General features: G+C 41.7%; 1 protein-coding gene across 3 annotated transcripts in view; it reads right to left on the bottom strand.

Moving 5' to 3' along the window:
- SMARCA2 (SWI/SNF related BAF chromatin remodeling complex subunit ATPase 2) overlaps positions 1–19,648 on the bottom strand; it is a 173,887-nt gene that overhangs the window by 1,559 nt on the left and 152,680 nt on the right. For all 3 annotated transcript variants that reach the window (XM_024734212.1, XM_024734210.1, XM_024734211.1), the window contains 4 exons: positions 14,310–14,415; positions 13,514–13,615; positions 10,737–10,869; positions 672–814 (listed from right to left, as the gene is read on the bottom strand). In XM_024734212.1, the coding sequence (XP_024589980.1) occupies positions 672–814; positions 10,737–10,869; positions 13,514–13,615; positions 14,310–14,415 (484 nt within the window). The remainder of the gene's footprint in view (positions 1–671; positions 815–10,736; positions 10,870–13,513; positions 13,616–14,309; positions 14,416–19,648) is intronic.

Raw genomic sequence — 19,648 nt, 5'->3', positions numbered from 1 at the left:
ATCCAGCCTCTGCTACTTACTTCCACGCCCTGCGGCAAAACACACATAACCTAAGCACTGATTTCTGTCATATGTTGAGAGTGACATCTGTCTTAGGATGCTAACATTAATAAGCACTGAATATGGTGCCACCTGGAAAGGTCCTTACGTCAGGGCCTGGCTCCATCAGGGCTCCCTGAATTTTTCAAATATTAAAAATAACACCTCTAAGTACTTAAAGATGCATCTGGGTTTTCCGCACGGCACCTGAAATAGCAACTCAAACCCCAAAGTAACTCCATCATCCCACTTAGTGTCAGTCTTCCATGGAATCATTATTTCCTCTATATACCGCTGTATCCTAGGCACTATGCTGGCTGTTATGGATATAAAATATTAACGAGCCGTGGAGAAATCTCTATTTGTAAGTAGGCACTGGGAAGATACGAAAGGGGAAAAGGAAACTTGATTTAGTAAGTTTTTCACTTCTGAAGACTATTCAAAAGGCAATAAACAAAACCCCAAATTCTTTGTTTTCAAATCACGCAGCTCAGTTCACATCCCTCAACACCAAATCTTTACATTTTCATTTCTGGGTAATGAAGCATAGAGGTTGGCAGGGGCCTGGGAGTACGAGAGGGAGACAGATGTGGGGAGGGTGTCCCGACCTCAGGCAAGGCAGCCGCACTTACATTTCCATCCGGCTCTTCATCGCTGTCAAAATCGCTCACCACAGGTTTGGCTTTTCCTCGATTTGGCCTTTTCTTGCCTTTTCCTTTGTCCCGGCCTTTGTCATCTTTCTTATTGAGCTTGATTTTCACCTTAACGGATTTTGCTACAACAAAACCAAAACAGACAGCAATGAGGAATCAATCACAGGAAGATCTTTTGTTTTTTTTTTTTTAACATGTTTATTGGGGTATAATTGCTTTACAACGGTGTGTTAGTTTCTGCTTTATAACAAAGTGAATCAGTTATACATACACATATGTTCCCATATCTCTTCCCTCTTGCGTCTCCCTCCCTCCCACCCTCCCTATCCCACCCCTCTAGGTGAGCACAAAGCACCGAGCTGATCTCCCTGTGCTATGCGGCTGCTTCCCACTAGCTATCTACCTTACGTTTGGTAGTGTATATATGTCCATGCCTCTCTCTCGCTTTGTCACAGCTCACCCTTCCCCCTCCCCATATCCTCAAGTCCGTTCTCTAGTAGGTCTGTGTCTTTATTCCTGTCTTACCCCTAGGTTCTTCATGACATTTTTTTTTCTTCAATTCCATATATATGTTGTGTTAGCATATGGTAATCTTTTTACGGGTAGGAAAATGATCGCCTACCTGCAGATGACAAACCCAACAACCCCGAGTGCCCTGAACATTCTCGGACTGATTCAAGCCTGTTCTCCGTTGTCCTATCTAGTTATAGTCAGCACCCCTTTCACTTGCAAACATGTCTAAGTTTGCATGATAAGTTACACAGTCACCCTAAATGGGCAACAAGAAGGAATGAGGGCCCAGAGGGAAGCTGGGCTGGGTCCTTTCCAGGTCTCCTAATGGATGAACAGGGATCTTCCTAACCAGGACAGCGAGGGTGGCCTTACCTACCGTGTGGAGGGGTGTGGGCATTTAAAATTTTTCATTACAAAAATATTTTCTTATAATGAATTTTTATTGGAGTACAGTTGCTTTACAGTGTTGTTAGTTTCTACTGTACAGCAAAGTGAATCAGCTATACGTATACATACATCCCCTCTTTTTTGGATTTCCTTCCCATTTAGGTCACCACAGAACACAGAGTAGAGTTCCCTGAGCTACACAGTAGGTTCTCTTTAGTTACATACTTTATACATAGTATCAATAGTGTATATATATCGATCCCAATCCCCCAGGTCATCCCAGCCCCCCCTTCCTCCCCTTGGTGTCCATACGTTTGTTCTCTACGTCTGTGTCTCTATTCCTGTTTTGCAAAAAGATCATCTATACCATTTTTCTAGATTCCATATATATGTGTTAATATACGATATTTGTTTTTCTCTTTCTGACTTACTTCACTCTGTATGACAGACTCTGGGTCCATCCACATCTCTGCAAATGACTCAATTTCATTCCTTTCTATGGCTGAGTAATATTCCATTGAATGGCCATCATTGAAAAAATCTACAACCAATAAATGCTGGAGAGCGTGTGGAGAAAAGGGAACCCTCTTGCACTGTTGGTGGGAATGTAAATTGATACAGCCACTACGGAGAACAGTATGGAGGTTCCTTCAGAAACTAAAAATAGAACTACCATATGACCCACAGCAGTCCCACTGCTGGGCCTATACCCAGAGATAAACCATAATTTCAAAAGACACATGCACCCCAATGTTCACTGCAGCACTATTTACAACAGCCAGGACACAGAAGCAACGTAAATGTCCATCAACAGAGGAATGGGCATTTTTAAAAACAGAACTTTGACATTAAAAATTATACGTAAGTGTAAAAGGTTAAAAAAAAAAAGCCAACGATTTTTACTGTGTAAATAACTTCAGTTGACTTAAAAAGAAAATTCATAGGTGAATATTTTTAAAAGTACAGAAAGGTACAAAATGGAAAGTAAAAACACAGCAAATGAATTTGAAAGGTCTCTCACCCTACTGGTCTCTTTCTGGTGATTATTTCCAGAAAAAGAAGTATACCTCAATATTTGAAAATATATGCATCCCTGTGTGTGTATGATTCTCTCTCTATTGATAGATGACATAAAATTCCACAAATTTCTGTATAGAGAGATATAAAGAATTCAAGTATATACACATACAGAAAGATGGCACCCACTTCCACTCACAGGGCTATTCTGAGGATAGAAATAAAAACACATGGGAGAAAGGAGTCCAAGTGTTATACCATAGTTAGAGGTGCACAGCCCAAGGTTCACAGAAAATCTGTTCCCTGGCATTGTTCTGGGACAGGTGTCCACAGAACAGCATTTTTAGGGATGGATGATGAAGTGACTGACAATGCAAGTCTCTCATTCAGACCAGTTTTGTTAGAATATTCTGTTTGGTGGGTCTCGGAACCTAGAAATAGATGTTGTCGTGGAGAGAATCAACTCCAGAAAGAATCTTAGAGGTGAGAAATCTCCAGACTTCTTTTGTGAAGGGGAAGGACCCATAAAACGTTTCCAGAAGTGAAGTCTTCCATGGAAGTACAGGCTAACAAAAAAGATGAGAGCAGAGATGTTCTGAACTGAAGTGCAGGGGCAGCAAGTGCCCTTCCCCCATCCCAAACAGGGCTCGCAAAAGGCTGGCAAATCCTAGTGCTCACAACAGTATTCCTAGCCCAGGCTTCCGTGTATCACACCCAAATGTCTACTGCTTAATATGCTATAAGGTGGGGACTTGACGAAAAGACTGGGGATGCAAAAGCCTACCGATCAATGGAAATGCACGAAGCTGTGAAAACCTTTAAAAATGTAAACAGGAATTTGGAAATAAAAAGTGAACCACCTTTATTTACACAGGTGTGGCTCTTCCTGACACGGGAGTACAGGAAATCCATGGGAGGTGTGAAAGGGCAGAAGACTGTCAGTGAAGGTAAGAAAATACATCCTGGAGAACATCATCTAAATACTCAGTGGAGTGTGGGACACTCAAAAGCTATCAGGCTTTGTGAGGCAGTGGATATGCCCCTCGAAAAAACCCACCTGAAAGGCTGCCATGGGCAGCTAGGCTAATAAACTGGACCATCAGATGGGCCCTTTAAACAGCACCCTAAGGCTTTATGACACCACTACACAGACCTATGACAAGTTCCAGTTAACCAGGGTGGCAGGCAGAAGAGTGCTGGCGCCCAGAGACGTCCATGTCCTAATTCCCAGAACTTGCGAATATGTTACTTTGCACGGCAAAAGGGATTCCACTGACCTTGAGATGGGGAGATGACCCTAGATTAACCAGGTAGGCTAGGCCCAATCTCATCACACGAGTCCTTCAAAGTGGAAGAAGATGAGGTTCCGATTTAAGAAGGTGACATAAGAAGACCCTGAACTTACCTCTTCCCACGGATACACCGAATCTAAGGTATGTATGGAACAACCTCCTCTGAAAAAGACCTAAAAACTAGCTCAGTGACACCTACACATTGGACAAATGTGGAAAAACCCACACTGAAGCAACTAAGAAAGGCAGAGAGGCTGATACATAATCTCATGATAAATGCCGTCCTTGGTGCAGTGAGCCACAACTGGAAAGGAACTGAAAACCTGAAGCTTCTCTAGGAGGGGTGAAGGTTTGAACCCCACATCAGGCACCCCAACTTTTAAAGACTAGCGCCTGAGGGATGCCCCCAAAACACCTAGCTTTGAAAACCAACAGAGCTTGTGTCCACAAGACCCACAGGGCTACAGCCAGTTCAGAAACGGCTCGTAAAAGTCTCATGCTCAGAGTTACCTGCCCCAGGACCCAGCTCAAAGTCAGCTGATGGAGAGGCACCCGGACTTCACATAAAAGAGGCTTATTTGCTTATCTTAAAGCATCGGCCTAGGGACGGGCATCTAAGTTAACCCATATCTAAGGGCTGACCGTCATCCCTTCCAGAGAACTTGGCAGAGGGGGGATGCTATCTTTGCACTCTGCCTCTGCCACACTCCAGAGCACTAGTGTCTCTCGGAGGGGAGCTTTTACACATGCCCGGTGCCCTGGTTTTTGCGAGTGCCGTCCAGGGGATACCTTCAGATTGCCTGGTGCCTGTGGTCCCACTGGACTGTATATTTGCAAACTTTAAAAAGCTGCTGCCTGAGAGTCTGGCTTCCAATCAGCCTGAATCTAGGAGTTGAGATCCTCCCTTCTAAGACACTGACTGACAGGTCTTGGCCCACCCTCCACTATTGGGAGCCACTACATGTAGGCTGCTTGGACAATCACAAAGGTGTGAGAGACAAGGAAGAGTCAGGGTGTAGGTGGAAGGATATTATCAAATGAGAGAGTCAAGGAAAGTAGAGAGAGAGGAATATGTTCCAAATGAAAGAACAAGGTAAAACCTCAGGAAAAAAGTCTTTCATGAAACAAAGATGAATGGCTTAACTTACTGATTGATAGAATTAAAAATAACGGTCATAAAGATGCTCACTGAACTTGGGAGAAGAATGAATGAAAACAGTGAGAACTTCAAAGAGAAAACACAATTAACCCTTGAACAACTGGGCTTCTGCATCCACAGATTCCACCAACTGCAGACTGTATAGTACTGCTGTATGTATTTATTGAAAAACGGACAATCTGCCTCCAAGTGGACCCATGCAGTTCACACCTGTGTTGTTCAATGGCCAACTTTACAAGCAAGTACCAAACAGAAGTCACAGAGCTGAAGAATACGATAACCGAACTGAAAAGTACACGAGGGGTTCAACAACAGACAAGATGAAGCAGAAGAGAGATCAGTAAACTCAAAGACAGGGCAGTGAAACTCATCCAGAAGAGAGATCAGTAAACTCAAAGACAGGGCAGTGAAACTCATCCAATCAGAGCAGCAAAAAGAAAAGAATGAAACGGAGTGAAGATGACTTATGGGACAACAGAAGGTGGACCAATATTCACACTGTAGGGCTCCCAGAAAGAGAAGAGAGAGAAACGGGCATAAGACTTATTGGAAGAAATAATGGCTGAAAACTTCCCTCATCTGCAGAACGAAATACATCCAGATCCAGGGAGAGTCCCAAATAAGAGGGACCCAAAGAGACCCACACTTAGACATACTACAATTACCATGTGAAAACTTGAACTGTAAAAGCAGCAAAAGAAAAACAAACAACTTGTTACATACAAGGGCAACCCCCCCACTGCCAGAAGACTATGGGTAGATTTTTTGCAGTCCAGAAGTGAGCAGCACCAGACAGTCAAAATAGGGCTTCCCTGGTGGTGCAGTGGTTGAGAGTCCGCCTGCCGATGCAGGGGACGTGGGTTCGTGCCCCGGTCCGGGAAGGTCCCGCATGCCGCGGAGCAGCTGGGCCTGCGAGCCGTGGCCACTGGGCCTGTGCGTCCGGAGCCTGTGCTCCGCAACGGGAGAGGCCACAGCAGTGAGAGGCCCGCGTACAGCAGTGAGAGGCCCGCGTACCGCAAACAAACAAACAAAAAAAACAAGACCTATCTATAGGCTGCCTACAGGAGACTCACTTCAGCTTTAAAGACACACACACTGCAAGCGAGCAGATGGAAAAAGGCAGTCCATGCAAACGGAAACCAAAAGAAAGCTGGGGCAGGTATACTTGCATCAGACAAAAGAGACTTTAGAGAAATAGCAAAGGGTCAATACAAAAAGAGGACATAACATTTATTAACAGACATAGAGGGAGAAATAGACAGCAATACAATAATATTAGGGACTTTAATACCTTTCTTTCATTAATGGACAGATCATCTAGACAGACAATCAATATGAAAACACGGCCTTAAATGACACACTAGACCAGAGGAACTTCACAGTTATATAGGGAACGTTCCATTCAAAAGCAACAGAATACACATTCTTCTCAAGTGCACATGAAACATTCTCCAGGATAGATCATATGTGATGCCTTAATAAATTTAAGCAGATTGGAACATCAATAAGCCTTCTCAACCATCATGACATGAAACTCATCAATTACAGGAGGAAAACTGGAAAATTCCCGTATGTGCAGATTAAACAATGTTCTACTGAGCCACCAGTGGCTCAGCAAGGAAACCAAGAGGAAATTAAAAGATACCTTCAGACAAATGAAAATGGAAATCAAACACGCCAAAATTTACAGGATGCAGAAAAGTAACCCTAGAAGGGAAGTTCAGTGATAAATGCCTACATCAAGAAACAAAAATCTCAAATAAAACACCCTAACTTTATACTTCAGGGAACTACAAAAAGAAGAAATGAAGTCCAAACTTAGTAGATGGAAGGAAACAGCAAAGATCAAACTGGAAACAAATAAGCAACAACAACACCAACAAAATAGAGAGTAAAAAGACAATAGAAAAGATCAATGAAACTAAGGGCCGGTTCTTTGAAAAGATTGATTTAAAAAAAAATGAACAAATCTTTAGCTACAAATCATAGCTATACTCACCAAGAAGAAAAGAGAGAGGACTCAAATATAATCACTAATGATAGAGGGGATGTTACAACTGTTATCAGAGAAATGCAAAGAAGCACGAGAGACTACTATGAACGATTATGTGCCAACAAATCATACAACCTAGAAAAAAACAGATACATTTGTAGAACCAGACAACCTACCAGGACTGCATCACAAAGAAAACAGAAAAAGACCGATTACTAGTAAGGAAGTTGAGGCCACAGTCAAAAACCTCCTGTTAAACAAAAGTCCAAGACCGGATGGCATCACTGGTGAATTCTGCCAAACATTTAAAGAAGAATTAGAATGAATACCTATCCTTTTCAAATTTTTGCCCAAAAAAACCCAAAACCAAACAAACAAACAAAAGAAAAATGGAAGAGGAGGGGACACTTCCAACCTCATTTTACAAGGCTAGCATTATGCTGGTACCAAAACCAGACAAGAAGGCTGCAAGCTAAGAAAATTATAGGCCAATATCCCTGATGAACGTAGCCGCAAAAACCCCCAACAAAATATTAGCAAACTGAATTCAACGATACATTAAAAGGATCATACACCATAATTAAGTGGAATTTCTTCCAGGGATGCAAGTTGGTTCAACATCAATATGATACGACACATTAACAGAATGAAGGCTAAAACTTATAATGATCATCTCAGGAAAATGGTACATATGAACTTATTTACAAAACAGAAATAGAGTCACAGATGTAGAAAACAAGCTTATGGTTACCAGGGGGGAAAGGGGGTGGAGGGATAAACTGGGAGACTGGGATTGACATATACATGCCATATGATCCAGCAATCCCACTCCTGGGCACATATCTGGAGAAAAACATAATTATATGAAAATACACATGCACCCCGATGTTCACTGAAGCACTATTTACAGCAGCCAGGACATGGAAGCAACCTAAGTGTCCATCCACAGAGGAACTGGTAAAGAAGATGGGGTACATCTACACAATGGAATACTACTCAGTCGTAAAAAGAACAGAATAATACCATCTGCAGTGACATGGATGGACCTAGAGATTATCATACTAAGTGAAGTAAGTCAGATATCATGATGTCGCTTATATGTGGAATCTAAAAAAGCGATACAAATGAACTTATCTACAAAACAGAAACAGACCCACAGACTTAGAAGACAAACTTACAGACACAAAAGAAGAAAAGTGGCGGGGGTGGTGGGGGCAGTGGGTGGGAAATTAGGAGTTTGGGATTAACACATACATACTACTGTATCTAAAATAATCAACAAGGACCTACTGTACAGCACAGGAAGCTCTACTCAGTATTCTGTAATAACCTATATGGGGAAAGAATCTGTAAAAGAATGAATACACGTGTAACTGAATCACTTCACTTTACGCATCAAACGAACACAACATTGTAAATCGACTATACTCCCAAAATAAACATTTTTAAAAATTAAAAAAAGGACATTTGCGACAACATGGATGGACCATGAGGGCTTTTATGCTAAGTGAAATAAGTCAGTGAAAGACAGATTCTGTATGATCTCACTTATATGTGAAATTAAAAAAAAAAGAAAACAACTGAACTCACAGATACAGAGAACAGATAGGGTGGCTGCCAGAGGTGGGGTGGGAAATGGGCGCAGGGAATCCAAAGCTATAAATATCCAGTTATAAAATAAATAAGCCGTGGGGTTTAAGGTACAGCATGGTGAGTATAATTAATAACGCTGCAGTGCATATTTGAAAGTCACCAAGAGAGTAGATCCTCAAAGTTCCTGTCACAGGAAAAAAATTTTTTCTGACTATGTGTGGTGATGGATGTTAACTAGATTTAGGTGTGATCATGTCCCGATATAGACATATATCATATCATTATGCTGTATATCTGAACCTATTATTATATGTCAATTATACCTCAACAACAGCAAAAAAAATGTGGATGAAGAGGAGGCCGAAGAGAGGGTCAATGAGACGCAACATGAGAAAGACACAAGGAAGTGGATTCTCCCCTGGAGCCCCGACAAAGGAAGGCAGGCTGGTGACACCTTGGTTTGGGCCCAGAGAGACCCACAGCAAACCCGTGACCTACAGGGCTGTGAAAATGTAAGTTGTATTGAGGCACTAAGTTTGTGGTAATTTGTTAGAGAGGCCATAGAAAGTTAACATACCAAGTCTCCAGAGAGATTAGAGCAAACGTATCTCAACCGATAGGTGGGATAAGAAGGGTAGCTATTTGAAAACAGATTAGAAATCTCGCTCTAAAACAAGGAAACGTTTAGCTAAGATACGCTTTTGTAGACTAAAACATCAAATGCTACCATATTAAAACTAGGGAGTAACCCTATGAAACTGAAAAAGGTTAAATTAATACTTAAAAGGCAGAATCACTAGAAAGAATAATACTGAGAACAGATGAGGGTATGGGGAAACAGACACGTACGCACACCGCTGACCGAGATACCAACTCCATTCTGTGCAGCAATATGTATGCGTCAGATGTTTTTACAGTGTGTGCCGTGGTTTACGGGTTAGAATTTTCAGGAGAGCGTTATTTGGATTGAGATTACTATGTTTTGGTACACTCATTAATGGATGTTAATATATGTATTGCTGTATAAAAACACTCATTGCTATGGAAAAATATTTGCAATAGAAAAACCATGCTACAAAACAGTGTGCTATACTTTTATAAATAAAATATTTATGTATATAAAAAGACTGGAAGGCAACTGGAGTTAAATGTATATTGGGTGATGGACTTATACAAATTTTCCTTTCCTAAAAATATTTTCTAAGCTAAGTATGTAATTAGAAACAAATCTACTAAAAAATGGTAAAGCATATCTAAACTTTTACATAGAAGACTACAAACTACTAGGATTTACTACTTTGCGAGGAGGTATGGGGTGAAAACTTAGGTAAGAAGAAATTTTAGACTTTTCAAGGCAGCCGTAACCTTTGAAATATGATACTTGCCTTGGGTGCAAAGTTTAAGAGGGCACCAAAAGTCGGTAATAGAGATAAATACTATTCAGTGCGATGTTTTCAAAACTCAAACTCAAAAAAACAAAACAAAACAAAACACCTCAAAACTCATGCCAAACAGAGCCATAATGAATAAAATATCAAGATAAAGACAGGATCAGTATCTGATCCATGAGGGACAAAATGGACCACAGTTTGACGATTATCTTCTAAAGCAGTGATTCTCAAAGTGTGGTCCTGGGTCCAGTCACATCAGCGTCCCCTGTGAGCCTGTTAGAAAGGCCGACTCTCAGCCCCTTCCGCAGGCTACTGAATCAGAAACTCAGGGGTGGACGCCAGCAATCACCCAGGTTAGAGAACCACTGTGCTAGGTTAACAGATAGGTGGTATCAACAGCCATGCTGGCAGAAAATGTATATTACACTGATTTCCAAAGGCAACATTCCGTGTTTGCTGTGAGCCTGGCCCTGTGCTAAGCTCTTCGCATGACTGGGGGCACATTTAGTACTTCAGTTTCACAGAGGAGGAGACTGGGCTCAAGCAGGGTTAAGTATACGGCCTGGGGTGGCCCAGCTAGGACACGAGAGACCCCAAGACCTGGAGTCCAGATGTGCCTGACTCTGCTCTGTTGGCATCTGTGGTAACAGCGATGCAGGTGGCCAGGGCCAAACCAGTGGACAAACCACACGGACTCACCCTCTGACTCTGACTCGTCTTCCTCTTCCTCGTCCTCCTCTTCGTTGCTCTCGTCCTCACTCTCTTCTTCTTTGGCAATTTTCTGCCGAGCACTCTTGAACACCGACTGTAAGACGATGGAGTCTTCGTAGATCTGAAGGGTCAAAGTGGCACCTGTTAAACACCTCAAGCTGAGGGCCCGAGACTCACCATCGCAGCATGCTCTTTTCTTCCCTGTGCCACACACCGGCGTTATTTTACGTGAATTTTAGTAGAAACATCAACGTTATTGTCTATGCCTGCAGGAAAACACCAAACTCAAATCTACAGACATAGTCTTACAGGAAAAGTCCACATGCGGTTGAAATAATTTCAGAGTGTGTGTGTGTGTGTGTGCGCGCATGCTTGGGAGGGAAGGGAGGGCTTCAATACGATGCCCTCTCATTTTTGACAGCAAGACCGGTATTTAAAAAAACTATTTCTTATTTAGGTTGTTCCATCAAACACTGGGGTAACGCAACCTTTTTAAAAAAATGCAATTCTCCTAACAAAATGGAGGCTATTTGTTACTGAGTTTATCAGTACCAGCCGATACCTATCGCAATCAGTGCTTTCTCCCTAGTGTACGTACCTATCTGAGCATAGCCCTGTGTAGCTGCTGAGAGAGAGATAAAGTTCAAAAATGGTCCGTTTTCTCAAAACACTAAACATAGAAGTACCATATGATCCAGCAATGCCAATTCTAGATATATACCCAAAGGAACTGAAAGCAGGGTCTTGAAGAGATACATGCACACCCGTGTTTACAGCAGCGCTATTCACAGTAGCCAAGAGGCAGAAGCACACCCAATGTCCATCGATAGAGGGATGAAGAAACAAAATGAGGTCTACCCAAAGCGTGGAGTATTAGTCAGCCTTAAAAAGGAAAGAAATCCTGCCGCAGCCTACACAACATGGATGAACTTTTGAGGACATGATGCTAGATGAAATAAGCCATTCACACAAAGACAAACACTGACTGACTGGCTTATGTGAGCTATCGAGAGGAGTCCAATTCGTAGAAATAGAACGTAGAATGGTGTCTGGCAGAATGATTACAGAGTTTTAGTTGTACAAGATGAAAGTGTTCTGGAGATCTGTTGCAGAATAATGAAAGTATACTTCCCACTACTGAGCTGTACACTTAAAAATGGTGAAGATGACACACTGGGATGGGGCCACTGGGGCAGAATTTGCCAGGGACACTGGAGTTGAGCTGGATATTAAAAGGGTGAGGAGGGTCCCACCAGGGATCATGAGAAAGGAGACGGCCTTTTTAGAAAAGGAGAGCAAGGAGAAAGGTGGGGCAGCCAAAGTAAAACAAAGATGCATCCGGGATGGTGCCATTGCCAATTTCCTGGTTATGACATGGGACGATGTTACTATCCTGGGACGATGTCAAGGCTCTCTCTGTATTCATATTCTTTCCGACAAACTGCATGTGTATCCGGGGAAGCCGGTGTTTATGGACCATGAACCGTTACTGGACCATGAACTGTTTAGGTTGAGGAACAGCAGGAAATGAGGCCAAAGAGTTAGTCTATGACTTTAGAAAGCAAACTCCAGCGATTGAATTCATTCTAGAATTTAACAGTACATGGGGAAGCTCGAAGCTTGGTGGGCAGTAGATGGACAGGATAAAAAGGTGGTTACAGAAAGATGGGCCAGCATCCGGGAGGGCCTCGGAGGGAAGCCAGTAAAGAGGCCATTTGTCACCACAGTTCAGGGGTGAGGCAGTGGGTGTCGGCAGACAGACAGGGAGGCTGTCTGGGACAGGGTGTGTATCACAATGTTGCCACAGTCCTATAAAGAACCCCCAAATCTATCCACAAACTGTAAGCGGTCATTCATGAAAGACTTGCTTGTTGACGCTTATATTTACTCTCTGCGTCCTACTTTTCACCTTACATTTCTTTGAAAAAGGCTTGCTTTCACGACCTATTGTTTTGGTCAAAATAATACTTCTATTAACTCCCATTAGCTGGCAAGGTATGGTCTGTTCAAGGCACATTCTGAGGAGTCCCACATTCTCCAATTTAGTGACTGGAATTGACATGAAGATAAAAACAAGCCCGATCCGGAAAGAGGCTTGACTCTGCATCGGCTGGCAGACACACTGACCTCTCTTCTGGTTCTTTCTGCCTCATGGGTATGAGAGCATAGATAGAAAAAGGGGAGTCCCTACAAAAGGTGAGTGGAATTGAGGTGTAATTAAAGTGAAAGTGTCCTCGGCCAACTTAGTTATTTTCATAGTGTCACTTACTCTTACACTTGCTACCTACAGAGAAGAGGAGTAAAGAGAATTGCAATTGACCTGATAAAAAGCATTTTTGTAACAATTAGAGGCGATGGTTATTTTTTCTATACATTTTTTGTTTTAAAACAAAACAGCAGTTTCGGCTCCTGATGCAAAGTTTACAGTCAGAAAACCCAAGGTAAGTATAACCAAATACACCATCTCTGTAAAGGCAAAAACTGTACCTCTAGCTTTTAAGCATTACATTAACTTATTAACTTAAATTCCTCGTCTGATTAAAAGCCAAGCCTTTAAGGGAAGCACAAGTAGGAACTAGCACAGCTATGGTGCAAAGGAGCTGGCATTAACTTGAAAATGCCAAAGCCTCAACTGACTTACATAGGTAGCATGGAAATACAGGCTTTTATCTCTCCTTTTCTTCTGCCAGGATAATAGCGACGGTAGCAAATGAAAAATTTTAACTTAGAAGAACAAAGCATGTTTAAGGTTAAACGTGTCTCACCTGGGATCCCTCCAAGTTGAACGTCTGAGCATTGTGACAGAGCAGCATGACGTCTTTCTCCAGGTCACCCAGGCTTCGGTACTTATGATTACGGATTCTTTCCTGATGCAAATTTTGGATAAAACAGAGGAAAGTTGGGGAGGGCGGTGGTGGAAAATACAACAATCATTACTTGGTTAACAAAGCCTGATTTTCCATTTGTCTTCCCAGTAGACAGTCCTGCCAGGGAGGTGGGGCTACACAACTCCAGGGGGTGTCATAAACAAGAGACCACCCTCCCACGCGTATTCCTTTCCTATAAGGGGGAGTAAGGAGCATAGGATGGGAACCAGGAAGAGCAGTGGGATCCAGGAAGGAGTCTGAAACTTTTCAAATAAAACGCAATATAGGGCTTCCCTGGTGGCGCAGTGGTTGGGAGTCCCCCTGCCGATGCAGGGGACGCGGGTTCGTGCCCCGATGTGGGAGGATCCCACGTGCCGCGGAGCGGCTGGGCCCGTGAGCCATGGCCGCTGAGCCTGCGCTCCGCAACGGGAGAGGCCACAACAGTGAGAGGCCCGCGTACCGCAGAAAAAAAAAAAAAAGGCAATATAATCAATACGAGCTCTCAATATATTGATTTCATAACATTCATTTAAAGGCACAAGAACATCCCGACCTTTTTAGTGCCAAGCCCTGCATGGGTGTCAGTGACAGTCAGACAGGTTACCACTGTCAAGTCCTAACTGTAGTCATTTCAATGAATTTACACTTCTACTTTATTTACTTAAAAAATAAAGTTCGTAAACAAAAGATCTACCTTTATTTTTTTGAAATCCACCGGTTTCCTAATTAATTCATAGTATTCTGGTAATTCTTTTCTTGAAGGTAACTGAATGAAGACTTCACTGAGCTGTCGCCCTGAACTGTAGGGGGGCAGGGGAGAAACGAACAAAAACATAACAGATCATGCACTACAGAGAAAAACTTGTATTTCAGAAAAATGTCAAAAAAGCAAATGACATCCCATGCATAGAAACATGGGGCTCTTCAAATCAAAGAAAATCCTACAACTGTATGGGAGATCAATGCCCCCAGTGCTAACTTCAAAATGACATTAGAATACCAGTAGATCTCCACTTCTGTCATACATATGGGAAGGCCACTGTGGATTTCTCTTTCAGAGTGAACCTCTCTTCAGTTTGATACAAATATTTAAAATGTCCCATTCCACCAAAAATTCCATTTCTAAATGAGTAGTAATTGAGTTGGTTAAAAAAAAAAAAGACTGACTTTATTTCCATATCCCTTTGTTTTCAAATCCACTTTATATTCAGAAAATAATGTGTTAGAATATACTCTGGAAACTCAAATGAAAAGCTTTCGTATGTACCAGGGACTGTCTTTTCAGTCTTACTCCTCTTTGGGCATTTTTCCACACTGTGAACTACACAAACCTTTATGATTATTTGGCAGTGGAACCCCTTCATCTTGCCTAACTTCATTTTGTGTGTATGGAGTCATTTGTGCTGAAAAGAACAAACATATTTAGCAAGTGTGGCTGCCTCCTGTTCCTGGGATCAGTGCTATACCCTCCCCGCAAATTCACGGTAGCTTTACTTGAAAGCACATTTAATAGCAACGAACGCTTCGCATTTTGTAACTCTGAGAAACAGACCATAAAGCAATGTAAGCATTTAACATCACTTAATGTTAGAAGCAGACATGGTCAAAGGAACCAGGTGTTCATAATTTAGGTTCAGGACCCTAATATCTGACTCAGCCTATCCAGATCCATAACAGCTCGGGAGATACAGTACAGTCATTTTTCACAAAAAAATCTCCTTTCCCTTATGATGCCATCTCTACTTCCTTTGTGAAGGCAGAAATATTCAAAACAAAACAAAACAAAACAAAACAAAAAACCCCATAAATCGCTATCAGGTAAATTTTGGAAGGTGATTCCAGGAGCGTGTGAGAATGCTAGAAGCAGCGGCAGAGGATGAGTGACAATATGCTGTTTTAATCTATAGTCCCAGTCATATAATTAGAAAATAATCATAATGACACTTATCATAAAAAAGGCATGCGCACTAACTCAAATGGTTGCCTAGCAACCAGTGGGGAAAATGCTGAAGTGCAAAGGGGCCTGCATAAATTAACCGAAAACCCTGTCAAAGGGATGGACGAGTTTTTCTGTGATGCTGGGTCAGGGTTTTATTTTATTTTTTAATGCACATATGGGCCTCGTGAATACTAAAACCAGGGGCCAACACAAGAGGCATAAGACTGCAGTTTAATAGGAAACTGGATTTTAAGATTATCATGGCAAGAACCAAGGTGTTCTCTTACCCTCTGCCACCCCTACCCCCCCCAACCCCTTCCAGGTTGAGAAATGCATTTGTACCGCCATAAATTATACCACACAGTATATGACAAAAACTGTTTCATCTGCTATCACCTTCAGCATAGGGCCACAATCTCTGGTCTGTTTTTCTTTCTCCCATTCTGAGACTTAAATACACAAACATTTCACCGGTCTGTAAATGAATCTCTGAAAGGCCATAAGAGGAATTTATAGATATTCATTTTTCTATTTGTATCAGTGACTTCTTTATAATTAGCATTCTTTATACCCTAGCAACAGAGAGTCAGACCTCTTTGTGATTCGGGATTTAACAGCTGACCCTCAATGACATCTTCAGTGTCACGTTCTGCATTACCAACAGATGGTGTCATTTTTCTATTGACGGATTACAAATACATCTTTGCTTTGTACACCTGTGATGGACGTACTCTTAATTTCATCTGTGCTACTGGTGAAATAAGAAAGAAGCAGTTTGCACTGAGAATGTGATAGAGCTCTTTCCAACAGGGGCAAAATGGCTGAGACAATCTTGGTCTGATGTCCTCTTCTTAGGACACAGAAATTCTAGACCCTATAAGGAGACAAGTCCATAGTTATCTGTGCTCACAAAGGAGAGAGCTGAATGTTCTGAGACTCAGGGCCAATACTGTAAAATGACATAAATTTATTCGGTTTTAAAAATAAAGGTTCCGTGGCTTAATATTCCCATCTCACTTCCTTTATTCCCCCTGCTAAGAGCCAAGGGCCTGAGCTGAAGGAGGGCTTGGATGCCATGTAAGGAAGTCTTCTCGTGGTTCCGCTGGAACCATCTCCACTCACACACCTCGGTCTGGATTTCGAAGCCCTCCTTGATTCCTCCTCTCTAAACCCTGACTGTACTGCTGACTTGACTCTTCTGGTCAGAAGAGCCTCTCTCCTGTGTACCCCCAGGTCCCACGGCCAATCCCCCCTTTATCACAAATTCCAAGTCTCCAGGCTTGACCCACCTCTCACTCCACGGTTAGAACGTTCTCTATCCTTTTCTCCCTTCAAATATTCCATCATCCATTCAGGATCAAGAACCCTTCCTCCAAAAAAAAGATGGAAGTTTTCCTCGATATTAAACCAACGTTCCTCAATATTAAACAACTCCTGGTACCTTGCTGCTCAGAACTTAATTCTATGCATGCTGGGTTTTTTTCTCTCCTCCAGGGAGTGTGGGAACGCTTTACATGCAGTCAAAACCCCTCCCCCATCTCTATCAGAGGGGACAGTTCTGATGGCGACCCTGGGCAGGAAAAGTCAGGTGGTCCTGGAAGACATCCAGCTTTTATATAACCTACAGAATGCACTGAGGTAGCAGGACCACTTGCTAATGTTGCTACGGTAACTTATTTTTTCCCTAAATTAAAGGTTAAAAAAAAAAAAAATGTAAATAAGAAAAAGGAAGTGAAGCAGCCTGACAGAGTTTTGAATTCTTGGCATTTCTTTCTCAAACTTAAGCTGCACAAATGCTTTTTCATTATACCTTTTCAAATACTTGTTTTTCACTGCCAGGAAGTTTTTTTTTTTTTAAGTACAGAACAATGGACTAATTGTACAACGGTTTGCAAAAGGTGTTCCGTTTCTGTTGAAATGCTTATCCTTACCCCCAAGGTATTTTCCATTGTGTCATTTTACACATTTAAGGCCTAAGTATAAATTGTTACCTCAAAGTGTACTGTTTGCCATGACAAAAGTGATACCTGTCCCCCTCCTCCAAAATGGTCTGATTTCAGATCTATTTCATACAACGATCTACCACAATGAGAAACGTGACCCTGATAAGACGCAGGGTGTTGGGGGCGAGGAGAATAACCTAAAACTACAAATATACAGGAAAACCCACTGCACTTAATAGAGTTTACAGGTGCTGGTGGGCAAACACATTTCCTCTCCACAGAGACGAAAGGGCAAAGGGACACCTGGCTATGCTGTCATGGTGTATGCGATGGAAAAGCCCTACATGCCACTATGTTAATGGTGGTTTGCAAACCCTGCATGTAGAGCTCACACACACACACACACACACACACACACACACACACACACACGAGATCTGCTTTGCTATGCTTCATCTGGGAACCAATTTTTCTCCCATTACCTCCACAAACCGAATGGCAAGAATTTCACATCTATACTATTATGACTTTAAAATAATGACTACAGACATTATAAATATCACATAAATATCACCTCTACCTTTGATTACAGTTTAGGTAAAGCTGGAAGAGTGCATAAGACTGTAACAGTAGCTTAGAAACCTATTCCTTTAAAATGCTGGCCAGTATGTCTTTCATAATATTGGTTGAGAGTCCTTTTTTTTTTTTTGGCTGCTTTATGATTTGTCTTTTTACCTACCGAAGCTGATCTGTTGACAAGAACTCCTAATGGATGCTCCTGGAAAAGTGATCTTAACTAAAGCTGACATAGGTTTTGTTTATATTAGTTAATGAATATGAAAACGTGGTTATCTTGCCTCCTTAAGGAAATGACGTCATGATTTAGAATACCCATTTATAGTTGGAAACGTTTTACAGAAAACGATTACAGTCCTAAAGGAATCAAACATAGGAAATCATTTTGGGAAAAAAACCCATAAAAATTGGGTCAGCGTTGGAGGGCAGTAGGTGAATACGTGTGTCTTTTTTTCAGGGTCAGATTCCTATAGGGTTTAAAAAATACCATTTCAAAATGCACTTAGACCTGAGTAGCACCCTGCATATCTAGAAAGCCCCCAGAAACCTGAGCCAGTCACAGAACAGGTGTCAGAGTACCCGCACTCTGCATTCTCTACTGAGGTCTCTCATCTGAGTCTTACTGAGTATTGACTGACAATACTGGTGACTCCTAACAAGCTTGGAAATCCGACTTCGCAACTTCTTGAAGCATATAGGATGTAACAGCAAAAACAGAATGGGATGTGGGTTGACTTGCTTTTGATATGGGATGGATAGCTGTAAAAATCACCCCAAGGGTTGTGTTAAGGACTAGGTATCTAATGTGCCTGGGTTACCAACCAAAATGAGGTTACATCAGGTTTATGCAAGGTAAATGCCCCCATGTTAGGAGGCTTAAATGGCTTGCTCAGCTCAATAAGAAAAGCAGCAAGGCTTTAACAACAGTCTTCCATGTAATCACACTCTGATGTATGGTTTTGCTGTTGGTAATCTACTCTAGGCTGGAATATGGATAAAGATATATATATATATTTTTTTATATGTACATGTAAAGATGTTCATCACAGCATTATTTAAAATAATTTAAGGCAGCCAAAATGTTAAACAATCGGGGGAAGAAAACAAGTAATGGAAGGCTAGAATCTAAAATTATGTATTTTTAAAGTAGGGGCCTTAAAAAACAGAAAAAAATGCTCATTATGACATTCAATGGGGGAAAAAAACACAAAAATGACAGGACATCAAATTGTAAATGCAATACACATTCAACTAGGTTTTTAAAAGGGCATGAACTAAGGACCAGAAGGAGAAATGCCAGAGCATAAATAAACATTACTAATAAGGTACTCTTGTTCAACAAAATGAAGGTTTACAATCTAATGTAATTTGGAACCATACTGTCATCCATAAATAAAGTAGGCCTCAAACACTTTTATGGGTTACCTTCTTTGACAACATGCTGTAAGTCAAAAATCTAATTTGATTTTTCCCAGAAAAATGTCATCCGAGGGGCATATGACCGACCTTTATTTACATCACCATAAACAACACAGTTCCTCAACCGGCACCTCCGAACTCTCTCACAGAAGGCCA

This window comes from Neophocaena asiaeorientalis, unplaced genomic scaffold (assembly GCF_003031525.2).
Source record: "Neophocaena asiaeorientalis asiaeorientalis breed wild unplaced genomic scaffold, Neophocaena_asiaeorientalis_V1.1 scaffold256, whole genome shotgun sequence".
In the NCBI taxonomy this organism is placed as follows: Eukaryota; Metazoa; Chordata; class Mammalia; order Artiodactyla; family Phocoenidae; genus Neophocaena; species Neophocaena asiaeorientalis.
The sequence above is the reverse complement of the archived record's forward strand: the minus strand, read 5'-3'. Positions and strand labels throughout refer to the sequence as shown.